Source organism: Berkeleyomyces rouxiae, assembly GCF_048999995.1.
Source record: "Berkeleyomyces rouxiae strain 22BRR77 chromosome Unknown BrBRR77_ptg000002l, whole genome shotgun sequence".
In the NCBI taxonomy this organism is placed as follows: domain Eukaryota; kingdom Fungi; phylum Ascomycota; class Sordariomycetes; order Microascales; family Ceratocystidaceae; genus Berkeleyomyces; species Berkeleyomyces rouxiae.
This window is the reverse complement of record NW_027396492.1, coordinates 367331-384047: the sequence shown is the minus strand read 5'-3', so window position 1 is coordinate 384047 and position 16717 is coordinate 367331. Positions and strand designations below refer to the sequence as shown.

Sequence of the window (16717 nt, the reverse complement as noted above, 5' to 3'; positions counted from 1 at the left end):
TTGGTTCTTCGCAATAGGAACATGATGCCAAGGCCCAACAGGAAGGGACTCATACACACATTCGCATTTAAATAGCTAGTTAACAAAGATCGTGAATGGAATCTCAACGGTAGTAGCATTTGCATAGCTCTGCCCATTTCACAACAAACATCGAGGCGACGATTGGCGCGTTTTGGGACCTAAGAGAGTTCTTGACTATTGTCCCGGGTAGTTGGTTTTGTTGAAGTATACTAGACATTCTCAGCATGGCTGTCCTCGCAAGGCTTTTTTTTCTTTTTTGTTTCTTTGTATTATTGTTGTCAGGGTGCAAGAATTGACTCCTTGATATCATCTCCTTTCGTTCCAACTACCCCCTCCTCTTCTACCTGTACACCTGTCTCTTTTTTCTATCTCGTCCCCCTCGGGTGCCCCCTTGCGTCTTGCTACATGCTGAAGGCGGCGGCTAGACCATCCGGAAGAGCTCCGCAGACGGCAATCGCTCCTCCCTGACAGCTGGACCTGTTGGTTGCCCCTGTGAGTCTAAATAAAGTTGTGATCTTCATATGGACGGAGTTCCGGGGGAGATTGATTGAGGAAACCTAAATGATCATGGTCACGGCACAGCATATTTTCAGGACTATATGCTGTCTCGATGTTTTCAATCGCTTTTTCGTGAGCCTTTCGTTTTACCATTTCATCAAGCACTGTTCACTTCAGTGTCTTTCCGTGGCTGGAAGTACTGCGGCTCCGTGACTCATTGTAGTCAAAATTGATGTAGTTAATATTACCCGTCGAAACCACCATGTGCGGCTACGGGAAAGTCTCTGTTTCTAACCCCATGGGGAAAAACTCAGTGTAAGCGCCTGGTCCGAGTGGAGATAGCTGTGTCATTTCCTCCTGAGTTGTCTTTGTATTCGCGCTGTAGTCGATCTTAGCTTCATCTCCATGTTGCTGCTAAGCCGATGCAAGGCTCTGTATCGATATCTTGGCACAACAGTTTAGCTTGCCCAATTGCCCATATGTTACCTTCTAAGCACATGCGACTAAAACCAACAGCACGTGGGTCTCCCTTCCGTGAATCTTGGCTGTCTACCAATTTATGATTGGATTTGTCTGGTTAATTACGCTCCAGGACGTTCTGTTCTTGATGAAAGATTTATGCTGGCGGTTGACCATAGTGAAATAACGTAAACACAGTTAGCCTCTACTAGTGCCTTGTAGCTTCGCTGCTCTGAGAGTGTCGATTTCTCCTACGTCTATCACGTCTGCTTATACGGTACCCTGTCTCTGATGAGCCCTCACTCCACACCTGCCCGGATCTCTCCATTCTTGAAGCCAACAAAGTTCGTGACAGCTACTCTCAAGAAAGCCAGTCCTACATCGGGCTGGTGTCTCTCTGTCTCTCTTTCTTTACTGATCTTGGCCTAGGTCGACATGTCCAGCCTATTTGCATTTAACCCGAATGTCGTTCACATTCCCACAGCAGCTATGTATCGCCTACCTTTTCATGACACCCTATCTTTTTACATAGCTTGGAATGCTCATCAGACACTCAAAGAGCCACTCACCCTTTTGTTTGCTCGTATTATTAACGAAGACCACTCACTCCGTAGTAGTAGCTTGTATTCTAACGTCTACGTACAGTTGTCTTCAATGCGACGGAGCCACTCGCCCCTTAACTTGACTTGACTATATTTAACGTCTACCGGAATCACTAAGATCAAACGACGCGCGAGCCACTCGCCCCGCAACTACGTGTTAGATATAATTTAGAATATGAACAGCACTTCCGTCAACCACAATCCGATATGGTCTAGGGGCTAGGATATCTCGCTCTCACCGAGAAGGCCGGGGTTCGATTCCCCGTATCGGAGACACGCAGTCGTCAGTGCCTGACGACACCAACTTTTTGCCAAGTTCACGTCCTGTTTCTGCTGACTAAGCACATATATTGTCTTTTGGCCCCGTCAGGCGCAGATCCGGGGAACAGAACGTTTCCCAGACACCCCTCCTATCAGGCAATTGTCCCGGAGGGTAACTGGCGCTCGAAACCCCGAGTTGCCACATACGTATCGACAAATAGGCGCGGTCTTCGCTTCCAGAAGGCGTACATGAGGGAGGAGCACCCAGACATGGTCATGGTTGAGGTGGTACACGGAGGACACTCATACACCATCGTCAACCTCTACAACGCGGGGGCAGGTTCTTCCCGCACGGGCGAAGCGCTTCACCTTCTCACAAGGATGCAGCCGGGACCACGCTCGGTGATTACTGGGGATTTCAACCTACACCACAGTGCTTGGAACCCCCGTAGCGCCTCGGACGATCTGGATGCAGAGCTCCTGCTGTCATGGATGGAAGAGAGGGCACTGCTGCTCGGTAACGCTGATGGAGAACCCACCCACGAGTCAGGCAGCGTCATTGACCTGGCGATCTTCTCGGCGCCTTTGTTCGCGCTAGGCGCGACCGCCGAGCTCAGAGACGAGTACACCTGCGGGAGCGACCATTTCCCAATGACAATTACTCTGCCACTTGCCGACCAGCCGACGGCTGCAGCCCCTCCTGGGCGACTCGTCATGGACAAGATGGACAGGAAGAAGTTCACTGCAGCCTGCAAAGCGGGGGTGCCCTTGATGGACGCCCTAGTCGCAGGTATACGCAGGAGACCTTTGTCCCGGGCGGAAAAAACTCAACACGTGGATGACTTCGCACGGACTCTTCAGGAAGTCATTCTCGGAGCCCTCGACGCGTCGACACCCAGGTCGCTCGGCAAGGCCAAAAGTTTCCCCTGGTGGGACAAAGATTGCAGGGAGGCAAGCGCAGAACAGCAGTCAGCCAAGCACCGTGTCAACAACGCCGACTCAGAGACTGCGGAACGGGAGGCGAGAAAGGATCGCAGAGAAGCCAAGAAGCGGCTGGGCATGGTCCTCAAGAAAGCTGCGGGAAACTTCTACGACAACAGGGTCGCCAAGGCCACGCAAGCGCGAGACATTTTCCAGATTGTCAAGTGGAGAACTAAACCGCCCGCTCGACCATCGCCAGCGCTAGCGCCGGTAGAGGGTGCAGAAGCCACGGTGCAGGACACCACAGAGAAGATTGCACTTCTCCGCAGCGTGCATATGCCATCCTCTCGCCCGGGTGACTTGCCCCCTCCAGACTTGTCGCAAGCCCCAGTCGGGACCGAGCCGATCACGAAGCACGAGGTCAAAGCTGCTTTGTGGAAGCCTCAGAACACCGCGCCCGGTCTAGACAGCCTCTCCAACAACGCCCTGAAGCTAGCCTGGCCCGCTCTGGGGAAGCAGATCACTTATCTTTTCAAGGTCAGTTTTTCCTGGGGGCTCCACCCTTCCCCCTTCAAGCAAGCGAAGGTGATTGCCCTCGCCAAGCCAAACAAGAAGGACCGGTCGTCGCCGCGCTCCTACCGGCTCATCTCGCTGCTGCCAACTCTGGCCAAGTGCTTGGAAAGGATTGTTGCCCGCCGACTCTCGCTCTGGGCCCTAGAGAAGGGACACATTGGGGACAACTACGCTGGGGCGGTGCCTGGGCGTAGCGCCGAAGACATGTGTCTGAGTCTGGTTGAGTCTCTAGAGTACTACATGGACCGCCAGATGGAATCCTCAGTCTTGACGTTCGATGTCAAGGGAGCTTTTGATGCAGTGCAGCCGCACCGCATGGTACAACGTCTGGTCGATCTGGATTGCCCGGCCGAGACATGCCGATGGGTATCCTCGTTCCTCTCGGACCGCAAGGCCTCGTTGGTGCTCGATGGCGTTGACGATCTTCAGCCCACAGGAGGGAGCCTACCCCAAGGCTCGCCAATTTCTCCCATCTTGTTCATGCTCTTCATGGCACCACTCTTCAGGATGGCCCTCCCGTGCTCCCTCCGCGGCTATGCGGACGACGGCTGCCTGGTCAGCTCAGGCTCGTCTCTGGCAGCCAACTGCTCGGTGCTGTCCCACACCCTCAACATTGTCAACAACTGGTGTGTGAGGAACGGCATGATGCTCGACCTTGCCAAGTCGGAACTCCTCCACGTGACGCGCAAGCGCCACGGCCAAAACCCGGGTCTTCTACTCCCCGATAGCGGCTCACTAGATGCCATAGACCCCAAGGATACCCTACGATGGCTCGGCGTGCGTTGGTCACGCAACCTGTCCTTCGTGCCGCACATCCGCGACGTCGCCCAGAGGACGGCACCCACCATACGCGGCATTCAGATTCTGTCTGGTTGCTGGAAGGGGGCCCCGGTGAAAGGCGCCCTCACGGCAGTCCGCTCTTGTGTGGTGAACAAGCTCGCCTACGCCGCCGCCGTCTGGTGGAACCACGGAGCCGGGACAACTAGCCAACCCCGTGGGCTGAAGCAGGCCGTGGCACTCCTGGATCGCACAGTCCGCCGAGGTCTGCGTGCGGCACTCCCGCTATATTGCACAACCCCATGCGCTATATACAACCTAGCGTCCGGTTTCCCGCCAATGAGTTTTGTCCTAGACAGCCGCCTTGGTTCGGCCGGACTTAGGGCCACTCTCGCGCAGCCAAACCACCCGCTCGGAACGACAGCCACAAACTGGGGTAGAATAGGGAGGCTCAAGATGCTGCTCCCGCACAGCCTGGCCACAAACTACCCGGCCCCCTTCACGGGCGCGCCTGCATCATCTCGCCCCCATTTACAGGGTGACAAGAAGGCTGCAGCTGCGGCGCACCTAGCCTTGGTACGCTCCTCTTCCCCCTCGGACCTCTGGATATACACAGACGGATCCAAGCTGGGAGAGGGCCGGGTCGGCGCTGGGTGGGCGATCATTCGGGACGAGACAGTCCTGGACACGGGCAACTGCCCGATTCCTTTCCACGCCGAGGTTCATGACGCCGAGGTGATGGCCATTGCCAGAGCCCTGGAAAAAGTAGACTCGTGGGTGAAACCACAGTGCCGCAAGGTCTGGGTCTGCTCCGACAACCTCGCCGCGGTGTACCGCCTCACGACATGGGGCGCGAAGCCCGGAACCTCCGAAGAGCTTCTCCGGAGGGCCCAAACGATTTGCGCCGACTGGATTGGCCAAAGCCCTGACCACCCAGGTCCTAGACCGTGGCCAGATGGTGCCCCCGCTGTGGAAGTGATTTGGGTCCCGGGACACTCCGACGTCTGGGGCAACGAGCTCGCGGACCGACAAGCCAAGATAGGCGCCGAGAGGGCCTACACGCCCGTAGGAATGTCCCTTTCCTGGGCCCGCAGCCATTTCCGCGCCCGCGTCACCACCGAGTTTCGCACCTGGTGGTCGAATGAAGGTTGTGCCAACAGACCTCACCTGAGCCGACCTCTCGAGGCTCCTAAGAAGGCCTGGAAAAACCTTCTTGACGACACTGAGCGCAAGCTCGCCCGCGCTGTCCTGACAGCACTTTCTGGTCACGGAGACTACGCAGACTACCACCGCCGTTTCAATCACTTGAACGCAGTGCTAACCTGCCCCCTCTGCGACGCTGAGACCACCCCGGAGCACATCTGGACCTGCCCCCGCAACCCTCAACGGATGGCTAAGGGCTTCTTCCAGAAGCTCATAGCCACCAAGAGTGGAGCCATCTGGCTGGCATCTAAAGCGGCCAAGAGTCCTCCGGTGCTTCTAGCACACCGCCGTGCGGTAACGGGAACGGACCCGCAGGAAGGGGACTCCCCAGTTCGCCCTCCGCCCGACCCTCCACCGCCTGGTCCGACCCCGCCCGGGGCAGCTTAGCCTCTGGGGCCCAATCTTTTGTCGCGTAACCGCGCTGCCAACCCTCTGGCGTGAACACGCCGCCAACCCCCTTTTCTTATTTTGCACAAATATTTTTATCACTACATCGGCGGTGAGGCCAGGACTCTGGGTCTTGTTTGGACCACGCGGACGAAGGACAGCCTCTGCGCTGGGCAGGTGGGAGACCTCCTGTCATTATACTTTGGATTGTGGGGTTTCTGTATGCATGGTTTTAGGTTTTGGTTTTTGCTTCTGTTATGTATTTTTCCTGGTACTAGAAATAGTCCCCTGTCGTATGCCGAGAATCCCTCGCGAGTAGACAGGTTAAATAAAGACTTTCATTTCACATATATTGTCTCTCTTCTAACCAGTTGATGGCAAATGTGCTTTCGCTTACGCAAGAGCCACTCTCATGCTGCCCAGACAGTAAATAAAGCCTCCTGTTATCAACTCTCATGCCCAGAAGCAAGCCATGCGGAAGCTGTGGCACCCGCAGCGCAGAGCATGCGCAATGGTCTCGTTCTGCAACTGTTGGTGCGACTTGTGGCACAATGAAGCTTGCGTAAGTGTGCCGCCATCTTGGATTTTTGCGAACACAGTTTATTGTCGGAATACATAACGTGCTCTGTGTACTACGCACCATACATCCCTTCGCAGATTATCAGAGTTTCGGATATCGTAGCGGGGTGTGTGTGACTAAGCCATGTGCAGCTAACCCTTTTAGGTAATAAATGTGTCGTCATAACCCTACCGACGGCACTTGGACAACTTCTTGGGTGTAAAAGGGGTGCCGGCACGACATTTGTGAGGGAGAAACTTACTGATTATTGTCATACATGGCAAATATTTGCGAGTGGGAGACACATATGTGCACCCAGCTAACATCAGGAAATCTCATCTCCCTTGGGCATGTGCAGCAATGCGAAGAGCGCCAGCAAGCAAGCCAGTTGGCTTAGATGGCAGACTTGTGCTTTGGGTGGTTTCATTGTTCGCTATAAACAGTAGCACGCAAGTGAAAAATAGCAGCAGACAGGGATCTGGCATGTGGCTAGACGCAACGATCAAGATGCTGCCCAAGTGCAGGCAGGCCAAGGCCGATGAGGATTTACTGGGATTGGCCCTGTTAGGGACCAAGCTGGACCCTTGCCGAGCATGTATGATGATAGTCTTATGGGTGAAGATCTTGGCTACGAGAACCTGCTTGAACATTTGCGTGGTAGTACCTGCGTATTGGTTGCAAGGTTCAGCCCGAATTGGGGGCTAAATGCTCAGACACCATCACCGAGAGATGGTTACACGTTGTATAGAAAACCGTTACTATTTTGTTGTCAGGCCCCCATCAGCTTCAATGCACAAACCTGTCATCTTATCTGACGTGATGTGGTAGTATCGTACGGACTGGCACACAGCCGAACGGCAAGGTCTTAGGTATACTGATGACCAATGGACTGGTTGTTCTTGCTGCTGCCATAAAGAACATCACAAGGTTTTTTTTCCTCCTTTCTCCTGGCTTTGGAACATGTGGCCGGCTACCGCAGGAGTCCCATTCCTGGGACCTGGGCCAGTAATCCTGTGTGTGCGCCTTTTCCAAACGGAGGTGTAGGCCTGGATATATCTTCAAAAGTATACATGCCCTCGCACAGACCCGACAATACCAGCAAACACGCTGGCTGAGCAGCACCGTAATACAAGCGAGCAGATGCAGAGAAGCTCAAGCGCTGCGTACGTGTAAGCATTTACATGCTCGGCAGTAGTCTGCTTAGTTATGCATGCCTACATTCCAGAGACACACCCCTCCCCTCCCCTCTCACAAGTCAGTCAGTCCTTCTGGGCCTGTACAGCTCTCAAGTCCAGGTCAGTAGAAATCTAAAAAGACGAAGAAAACTCATCATGCGGCAAGGCGAGCCCTGTCTTGGCCGGCTTGGCTGCTAGCATTGTTGAGAATAAAACTTGTTGTGGCACAGTATTTTTTTTTTTTTTCGTCCGGCTCTGGCACGCCTCCATTGTCCTTCACAGGCCGTTTCTGCTCGCTTAGTGTTAATTTATTTCCGTGTGCTGGCATGCCGGCAACAGAGCCCTTTCTTCGATAGTACAGCCAGGCGGCATCGTCCTTCGATTCTTCTTTGCCAAGACTTGGCATCACGATTCAGCCGACGACCTTGCTTTGTTGCCAAGGTACTGTCCCTCAAGCGAAGTCAGTCTTATTATCGCCGTTTTTATTTCTGTTGTACCTGGGCTTGGCGTTTTTGCCGCTGTGCAGAAAAAAAAAGCTTGGCCATGTCTTTGTTATACGTGAGCTAACCTATGGCTAACTAGTCTAGAATAATATTCCCAAAACTAGTACCACAGCACGTGTAGAGTGGACTACCATCCCAACGCTTGCTCCGCGTGCTCCTAGTCTGTCTATCTTGGTGATCTCCTGATTCTACATCCGTCTGGGCAAACAAAAAGAAGAAAAGGTCGGCAAAAAGGCTTCCACCTTGGCCAGTTTTGTGCATCTTTACCCCCACACCATACCCCCGCCGGCTGCCCTGGTCCGTCTCTCATTCTGGTTTGTCTTTTTTTGTTTTGTTTCTATTTTCTGTGAATTTTCATAGTCCCGCGCCCCTTGGCCCTTGCTCCGTTAAGTTCTCTCCCCTGTCCCACCCCATGTCTCTTTCGGCTCCCATGCTCATCACTGGCCCTTTTGCTATAGCTCCCTGTCCGCCCTACCGTCCAATGCTCTATGGTCCGCCCTGCACTTGCATGCACATGAGATTTCATTAAAACCCAGTCTTCTGCCCTTTTGCAAGAGCTTGATCTCTTATTCTCCCTTTCTGGCCAGAGCTAGGACTATATCAAAGCTTTACAGGCTTGATCTCAACATTGACTTGCTTTGTTGGTTCCTTTCTCTTTACACATCCACACACTCGCCCACCATGGCGTTCTCAATGGACGAAAGCGAGACCTACGTGCGGATGAGCAGTGTTGCTCCTGAAGGCACTTACATTGAATATCTCGAGCCCAACCGTGAGTTGATCTCCCGCTATCCTGCCAGGCTGCAATATAAACTAACCGCTGCTTCTTCTTCTCTCACTAGTCGTCGAGATCTTAATCTTCATCTCCTTCTTCTTCCTGCTGTCCATTTCAGAATGGGTTTCTTCCAAGATCTTCAAGGTTGGCCCTGTCGGCCAGATGATGGTGGGAATGCTGTACGGTATTCCCATCGGCAATATCCTGACTATCCCCATGCAGCAGGTGTTTGTTGGTCTGGGCTACATCGGTCTTGTGCTGATCATGTTTGAGGGTGGCCTGACTCTTAATCTTGACTCTCTCAAGGGCCACTACTGTATCATTGTGTTCGCTGGCACTTTGGCTCTGCTAGTGCCCATGGCCGTGTCCTATGGCTTCCTCTACGGCGGTCTTGGTTATGGTATGTGCAACAACAACACCATATCCAATGGTTCCACTAATTCTTCTTGTTCCGGCTCGTGTTACACAGCTGCTAACTAAACCTCCTAGGCGCCGTCGAGACTTTTATTGTCGGCGCGTCACTCAGCGCCACATCGCTCAGCACTACTTTCCTCGTCATCCACACCGTGGTCAAGGACTATGACTTCAGCCGCACCCGCATTGGTACCGTTTTGATCGGCGCTGTTGTGCTGAACGACATGGTCGGCCTGGTCACGTCGTGTGTCATCGAGCAGCTGGGCGAGGCTACTGGTGGCCACCACCACGGTATCCCGCATATCCCCGACCCGGAAGACAGACCTACCCTTGCTTGGGCCATTGCCCGCCCTATCGTGGCCGCCATTGGTATGGCCATCGTGATTCCGCTGCTGACCAAATACGTATTCGGCCCCGTGTTCCGGTGGTACGTCGAGCCGTACTTTGCGCGTTTCAAGCACGTAAGCAACATTACGCTCATGGTCTTTGCGCTGGCGGCTTTCATGACTCTGGCCTCTTACTGTGGTACGAGCATGCTGTTTGGTGCCTTCATGGGCGGCGTTGTTTTGTCGAGACTGCCTTGCATTCATCCGGATGCGCCCTTTATGGTAGTGTCGCGCCAGGACGGTGAAACTCAGTACGGCAAGACGCCCAACTTTGCCCACACCTTTGAAAAGTACATTCTGGATGGTCTGACGTACATTTTGCAGCCCATGTTCTTTGCTTCGGTTGGGTTTGCCATCCCTGTCAAGGACCTGTGGTCGGGCAGCATCCTGTGGAAGAGTGCCGTCTATGCTCTCCTGATGTTTTTGTCCAAAGTAATCGTTGCCGGAGTGATTCCGCTCTACGATATCATGACCCGCCGCCCGCTTCCTGCTACCTCGTACTTCCTGCGCCGCATCTGGCAGCCATCGCTGGTCATGGGCTTCGGCATGGTTGCGCGTGGTGAAATCGGTCTCCTGACCATCCAGATTGGCCACAACCACACCGACTTCCTGTCTCGTGAGGCTTTCATCGTCGCCATTTGGGCTAACATGCTCAACACCATGATTGGGCCCCTGTGTGTGGGCCAGGTCATGCAGCGCTTCCGCAGCAGCCTGGCTCGTGATCCCCGCTGGGGTCTGATTGAGGATGATGAGGACTCCGCCATCACCAACGCGCGCGCCTGGGACTCCATGAGCACCGGCCAGATGTCTTCGCGCGGCCGCTGGACTAACCGCATGAACTCTCGCTCAGTGTCACGCGCTGGCTCCCGTTCCGGCTCGCGTCCCGGCTCTCGCTCTGTATCACGCTCCAACTCGCGCAGTGGCTCGCGCCCTACTACTCAGGACAAAGAGGCCAAACGCCGTTCCAGCACCCGCGAATCGGCCGATGCAGCTGACGCGGCGGAACGTGGATGTGCCGGACATGTCGTCGCAGTCGTGCCTGTGTCGTTGGCAGTGCCTGTTCCTATGCTGCTGAGTCCGTCAGTATCGGCGCGTCCCAGTATGGACCAGCCCCGGCCCAATTCCACGCAGTCATCTTAAGTCCCCGAAGGGGCGTAAGCTCCTGTGTCATTCGTTTTGTCGTACTCTCCTGTCTGTCTATTTCCTACTACTTACTCCCCCACCCCCCGTGTGCATTACCCTTTCCCTATATTCTTGGCCCTGGGCCTTTTTTCTCTCGTGTCTTTAATTTTTCCCCTCATCAAGTCCCTTGTTCTTGGCTTGTCTCCCGATTTCCTTTTTGTTCTAGCGTTTCTCCCTTTCATCATGTTTTCACGTCGGATATCAACTTCACTTGGTGCAGCTCACTGGGTCTCTTGTCTTGGTTTTTTATTGTGCTTCATATTAGCGTCTTTATTATCTTGTCTCAGAACATATATAGAATTGATTCTCTTACTTGGTGCTCCACCTCCCTTTGTGTCCTCATGTAAATCTGTATATCTTAAAGATATGCATTCGTCGTTTTCTTAGGTGGGATACTTGTCTTGTTTCTTGATTGTCTTGAGTCATGAGCCATGAGCCATGAAAAACTGTTGGCTAGGTCATTTAGGACGATATGGGTTATTGGCCGTATCACATTCCTTATTATCTTCAGCCTTTACCCTTGCGTCCTTGGCAGCGGAAGGCTTGGTGGTAGTGTTGATATTGCTAAGGGAGGATCTTTTTTGAGCTGGAGAGCAGTCTTCGTGTAGGTCGTGTTGTGACTGATTTAGAGCATGAAGGCCAAAGAATCTTCGTCAATGAGGTTTTCCACTCATTGTAGTATCCGGCTTGCAAACTATACGTGTTTCTTCCGCTCTCCGACTTTCATAACCTTATTCTATCTGGTCAGTCTACCTCGCAATCCACAGGCCTCCAAGCCCATAGCCCTCATCCCTCATGATAGCCGAGTCAGTTCGAAGCCCCATCAGGTGCACCGGGATTCGGTCTACCTGGTCTTGAACTTTGATCCGGAGATCCGTCAACCGTTCCGCCATAGTTCTCTCTGCCTGTTGCTGACTATTCTTATCCTCCTCCAAAAATAAAGCCTCTTCAGCCTGCCACTGTGTGCGGCCTAAACTAACCATTGCCACGAGAATGTCCCGGCTCTGAAGGTCCCGGGCTTCATCCAGCGTGCGAGGGGGAACAGCAGGGCGCACAAAGCCCATCAACATGACATTGACCCGAGAGCCGACGAAAGATGTACCTTCAAAGTCCTGCAGAATATGTACTGCCACAGTATTGCGCGGCACAACACTCACCAGTTCCTGTGCTGATAGTGCAATGGTGACTACAGCCTCGTGCCAATCCTGTGATATATCGGCAGTGAGCGATGGCTCAGGGACCACTTGGGCCCATGCTATATATACGCCCGGCATACAGACTTTGATGTGGCGAGGCACATGGCGAAGATTCGCTGTGGGCATGTCCAGGTCCATCTTTGAGCGGCCTGTACCCGGAACTGTAAGTCCATGAAATTTGACAGGGAACGGCTGTTCAGGGCCTGCCTCTGGACCTATGATTTGAATCTCAGGTCCGTCCAGTCCAGTCATAGCAGAAGACGCCGTTCCATCATTCATGCCCTTGTAATGGTTGCGTAGGGCCTGGTCATACTGCTGTCGGTGCTCCTGGACATGCTTATCTAACCCGCTTGTTTCATAGGCCTTGGTCCCCAGTTTCTGGGCTTTCACCATCTTGTCGCCATACTTCTTCACGCGTGACCCAACCGCGCCTCTGATCGGCCCACCCGTATACTTGGAAACTGTAGCCGAGGCAATTGTCGACCCGACCTTGACACCCAGTTCAATAGGCATCATGCGCAAACCAGCACCACGCACCACGCTGGAGTCGGTTGTAGCACTGGCGATGCGGAACACTGGACATGCCGCCAGGGTCTTCTTTTTATCATCGCAGACCACCAGGCGAAAATAGCCGTCTTGTGCTGCAGATGGGATCCGCACAATGCATGTCTCGCGTGGTGTGTGCTTGGCCAACCGGCCTGATGCCTTTTTGGCGAAACGTGCCAGGTCACGTTGGATGGCACGTTCATCAGTCGATCGGATCTGTGTGCTTTCGACACGCTGTTGTGGTGTTACGTCGATCCAGGCATCCTTGATACCAACCATGGCCTTGACTGCCATGCCCGTATTACCACTGTACCCCTTTTGCTGCAGGAAAATTCGCCGCGTCGGTGGGAGTGGTTCGTCTGAGAGAATAGTCACGGAAACGCTTGTTGTTGGGCCACGATACCAGACCAGTGCAAAAGAGTGTCGTATGACAGTGTAATGCCGTGATGATTCGGCCGGGCGGGATAGAAGCCCGCCTGCCATGAACTGGACTTCCCCGAGTGCATTCTTCCAGGCCGGTGGCTGGGTTTGCGGGATGGAGGAGGTTGAAGAGGAGGGAGATGTAAGTGGAAGGGTTTCGGAGCTAGCTCCAAAGGGCCCGGTTGCTAGGTGATTGAGGCGGGGAGTACTGGATGATCCGAGAATAGCTTCACTTCTAACCCTGCGAATATCGCGTTGCGCTGGCAGCTGCTGTCCCGGGCGAGACGGAAGCGGAGGCGGGGGCGGATGCGGTGGCAGAAGATTCGCACTCGTGCCAACCGGCGCCCCGATTGGCTTTCGCCGTATCTGCTGTCCCGCAGCAGATGTTGGTCTCCGCTGTTCTGTGCCTCCCGGGAGCAGAGAATACGGCGGCGGCGGCTCACTTGGGAGAGAGTCCAGCCGCCTGCTATTATAAGGCCCATGGGGTGGATATGCTGGCCCACCACCGGCCAAATACTGTAAATGCTCCATGTCGCGTTCGGGGCCGCAACCTTGTCCGTGGGCGGGAAGGATTATAGTCCGACTGGTGGCAGGTGAGGGCGGAGCTGGCGGGGCGGGTTCAAAATGCGCAAATGCCATTAGTTACGGAGAAAAAAAAAGAAGACACGAAGCGACGGCGGCGTGGGCACGAAAAAGAAAGGGGATTTGTTTCTGTTTCTGATGTGGGTGATAGGGGCGTGTTTTGCTAGGATACTGGACAGGGTAGACAGAGATTGAAGAAGGATGCCCCTAAAAGACAAGAGAATGTGATGTGGTGGTGGCTGTGATTTTCTATTTACAGAGCACACGCCATTATCTGAAACACGGTCGGATGGTTTGAGGCCATTCATTGTAAGAGCATCGCGGCCAGGGTTACCTGGATTCGAGGAGGCAGGGTTACATGTGTAACGGGGACAAAATAGGTAGGTAGTACTAACTGGCCTGGTAAATATTGAGCAAACTACATCAAAAGCATCACTACACGGCAGATTTTGAGTTTTGAAAGCGTATATTCAAGCATAAAACGTGAGGCGTCAGATTGATTGATTGATTCTTTATTTACCTGTCTACTCGCGAGGTATTCTCGGCATACGACAGGGGACTACAAGTAGTACCAGAAATTACATACAGAAACAGAAACCTAAAATCCAAACCATGCATACAGAAACCCCCCGCACAAAGTGTAATGACTAAAGTGTGTCCACCCGCCCAGCCCAGAGGCTGTCCTTTGCTTGTGTGGCCCCAAACCTGGCCCAGAATCCTGGCCTCGCCGCTGATGCAGACCAAACATAAAAACAAAAACAAAGGAAACAACAAAGGGAAGTACAAACAAAGAGAGAAACAAGTAGGAAAAAGGAGGTGATGGCAGCGCAAACGCGCTAAGGGGGAGACCCCGAGGGTACGCCGTCTCTAGGTGGCAGAGGGGGCGCGGGAGGGGCCGCGTCTTGCGCCTGCGTGTCCGGCCTCGTGCGGCGGTGAGCCAGCAGGGCCGTGGGGGCTTTGGCTGCTTTAGCGGCCAGCCAGCAAGCTCCGCGCTTGGTACCGATCAACTTCTGAAAGAAGCTGCTGGACACCCGCTGTGGGTTGTGGTGGCAAACCCAGATGTGCTCCGGGCTCGTGTCGGCTCCGCAGAGGGGACAGGAGAGCACGGCGTCCTCGTGCTCGAAACGGCGGTGATAGGCGTGAGGCGTCAGAAAAAAAACAGGCGTGAAAAAAAAACCAGTGATAAAAAAATAAACAAGAAGTGAAGAAAAAGACCAGGCCTCAAAAAGAAATCTCCTCCGGACAGGCTTGAACTGTCAACCTCCTGATGTCTGCATCTCGAGATGTGATGCTTAACAGTCAGACGCGCTAGCCAATTGCGCCACAGAGGATGTTCTTGGCTGGTTGTTGATAGTGCGAGCACTATCACGAGATTTGTAGGCAAGTCAAGTCAAACTTTAGGCAACCAGCTCGCTGACATCAACCACGCTGTACGTGATCTCGTTGCCGGTAGCCGGCGGCAGCCAGCCACCACCGACGATGATGACCTTGCTGGGGTCCTTCTCCATGGTTCGGACCCAGCGCGAGTAGGCTCTCGGGTTGGGAACGTTGCGGGGGACCCAGGCGTCAGGAGCGCCAAGCATCTGGTTGGTGAAGACCTGCGACTCGACACCGGAGCTGAGGATAATGGTGCCGTTGGCGCCGCCGGCGGGCGACCAGGTGATTGCGGGCGACGAGGTGATGGTGTTGCCCGCCGTGGTTTTGAGAAGCTGTCCAGGCGCGCTGAGCACAGTGTAAGGGGTATCGGCAATGCGGTAGCTGACGTGGCAGCTGTCGCCAGTGCGGCACGTTTCGTAGGCAAAGATCCACTTGCCGTTGGGGAGCTCAGCAAGCGCCGGCATGCCGGGACGCGACTCGTAGTCGCCCTCGACGTGCACGTCGTCAACGAGAGGAGTCCAGTCGACCAGGTTGGTCGAGGTGGTGTGGACGAGCTTCTGGCCATAGCTGGGGTCGCGCTGGTCAGAGTAGTACACAGCAACAGCGCCGTCAATGTACCTAGTGAAGAGCGAGTTGGTTAGAAGGGAAAGTAAGCCGGCGGACAGGGAAATATATTGCTTACATCACTAGAGGCTCCCAGATGGGCGTCAGGCCGTTGACAGGCCGGGCCTCTCCGCCCTCGCCCAGCGTCGAGACAAACTCCCAGGTGAGGCCCTCGTCGGTGCTGGCATAGATGTCCAGCTTGGTCTTGGAGAGGTCAGTAGGGATACTGTTGCCAGCGCACAGGATGGTGCCAGCGGGGTATTTGCCAACAGGGCGCGGCAACTGGAACAGATCAGGCTGGTAGCGCAGGCCCCAGCCGTTGACGGTGTCATGAACCTGCGAGATCTCCTTCCAGGTAGCGCCGTTGTCGGTCGACTTGTAGATGGGGAAGTGCACCAGCGGCGGCTCGGGCGAGTAGTTCTCCCATGTGCTGAGAATCGCGCCAGACTGCAGCTGAATAGCACGCGCGTACAGGACCTCAGGGTCGGTCCAGTTGGCGTTGGACGGCGGCGAGAAGATGACGACGTTGTTGATGGTGGGAGAGGCAGCTTGCTTGGCAACGACTCTGCTGGGCGCAGGGCTGGCGGCAACCAGGCCACAGGCCGAGGTCAGAGCGAGTGTGAGGGCAAAGAGCATGTTGGGAAAGGGAGAGAATAGAGACGGTGCAGTAAGGCGAGGAGTGTAAGTGAGAACAAGACTGTGAAAGAAGCTGTGCTTGGGAGGAAAAGGATATTGTGCACACCAAGAACCAGACCCGGATGTCTTATATATCTAATCGTGGAGCAGGCTCTCCTGCTAATAACTACTACATCCACAAAAGCAAACAGGCTTTCCACATGCGCCTCTCTCGCATCGCATGAATGCTGCTCCCGTTGCCGATCACCGGCAAATGGGAAATCTCTCGTAGCACCCCAGACCAGAGTTTAGTCAACTCCCCCCTGGCCCATCTGCCGCGGCTTCTGGCTGTTGCTATTGTCGGCTATCGGATCCCTTAGATGGCAATAAGCGCAGCTCCTGGGCTTGATTTGGGTGAGACATGCGACAAGTTGGGGTTGCTGGTAGGCGGAGGGGGGCATCTAACAAAGACCTCATACAAAGACAAGCAAGCATGGCATGTAACACATGTGCGCCTGTATAGATGTAGATATATCTGATCTCCAACGAAGTAAGATCAGGGACGTGGTGCAATAGCGAGCCTAGTTACAACTTCACCCACCTGGACTTACATGTGTGGCTTGGCTCGGGTGTTGGCCTGTTTGCACGGTCCTCCTCGCATCGTGTTTCTCCCACAGCCAGG

The 16717-nt window shown here is 54.2% G+C and overlaps 4 protein-coding genes across 4 annotated transcripts; 2 read left to right on the top strand and 2 right to left on the bottom strand.

The window, feature by feature from the left end:
* Positions 1–2222: 2222 nt before the first annotated feature.
* On the top strand, positions 2223–5702 carry BROUX77_001644 (uncharacterized protein; the record flags this gene model as incomplete). The annotated part of the gene is made up of 1 exon (XM_073746096.1): positions 2223–5702. One exon carries the CDS (start codon positions 2223–2225, stop codon positions 5700–5702), a length of 3480 nt encoding a protein of 1159 aa, XP_073606726.1.
* Positions 5703–8632: 2930 nt separating this feature from the next.
* Positions 8633–10654, top strand: BROUX77_001643 (uncharacterized protein; the record flags this gene model as incomplete). The annotated part of the gene is made up of 3 exons (XM_073746095.1): positions 8633–8711; positions 8782–9114; positions 9204–10654. The coding sequence occupies 3 exons, from the start codon at positions 8633–8635 to the stop codon at positions 10652–10654; spliced, it is 1863 nt and encodes a 620-aa protein (XP_073606725.1).
* Positions 10655–11445: 791 nt separating this feature from the next.
* On the bottom strand, positions 11446–13389 carry BROUX77_001642 (uncharacterized protein; the record flags this gene model as incomplete). The annotated part of the gene is made up of 1 exon (XM_073746094.1): positions 11446–13389. One exon carries the CDS (start codon positions 13387–13389, stop codon positions 11446–11448), a length of 1944 nt encoding a protein of 647 aa, XP_073606724.1.
* A 1448-nt stretch (positions 13390–14837) lies between these two features.
* BROUX77_001641 (uncharacterized protein) lies at positions 14838–16056 on the bottom strand (the record flags this gene model as incomplete). Its single annotated transcript, XM_073746093.1, has 2 exons — positions 14838–15435; positions 15500–16056. 2 exons carry the CDS (start codon positions 16054–16056, stop codon positions 14838–14840), a joined length of 1155 nt encoding a protein of 384 aa, XP_073606723.1.
* Between the last annotated feature and the right edge of the window lie 661 nt (positions 16057–16717).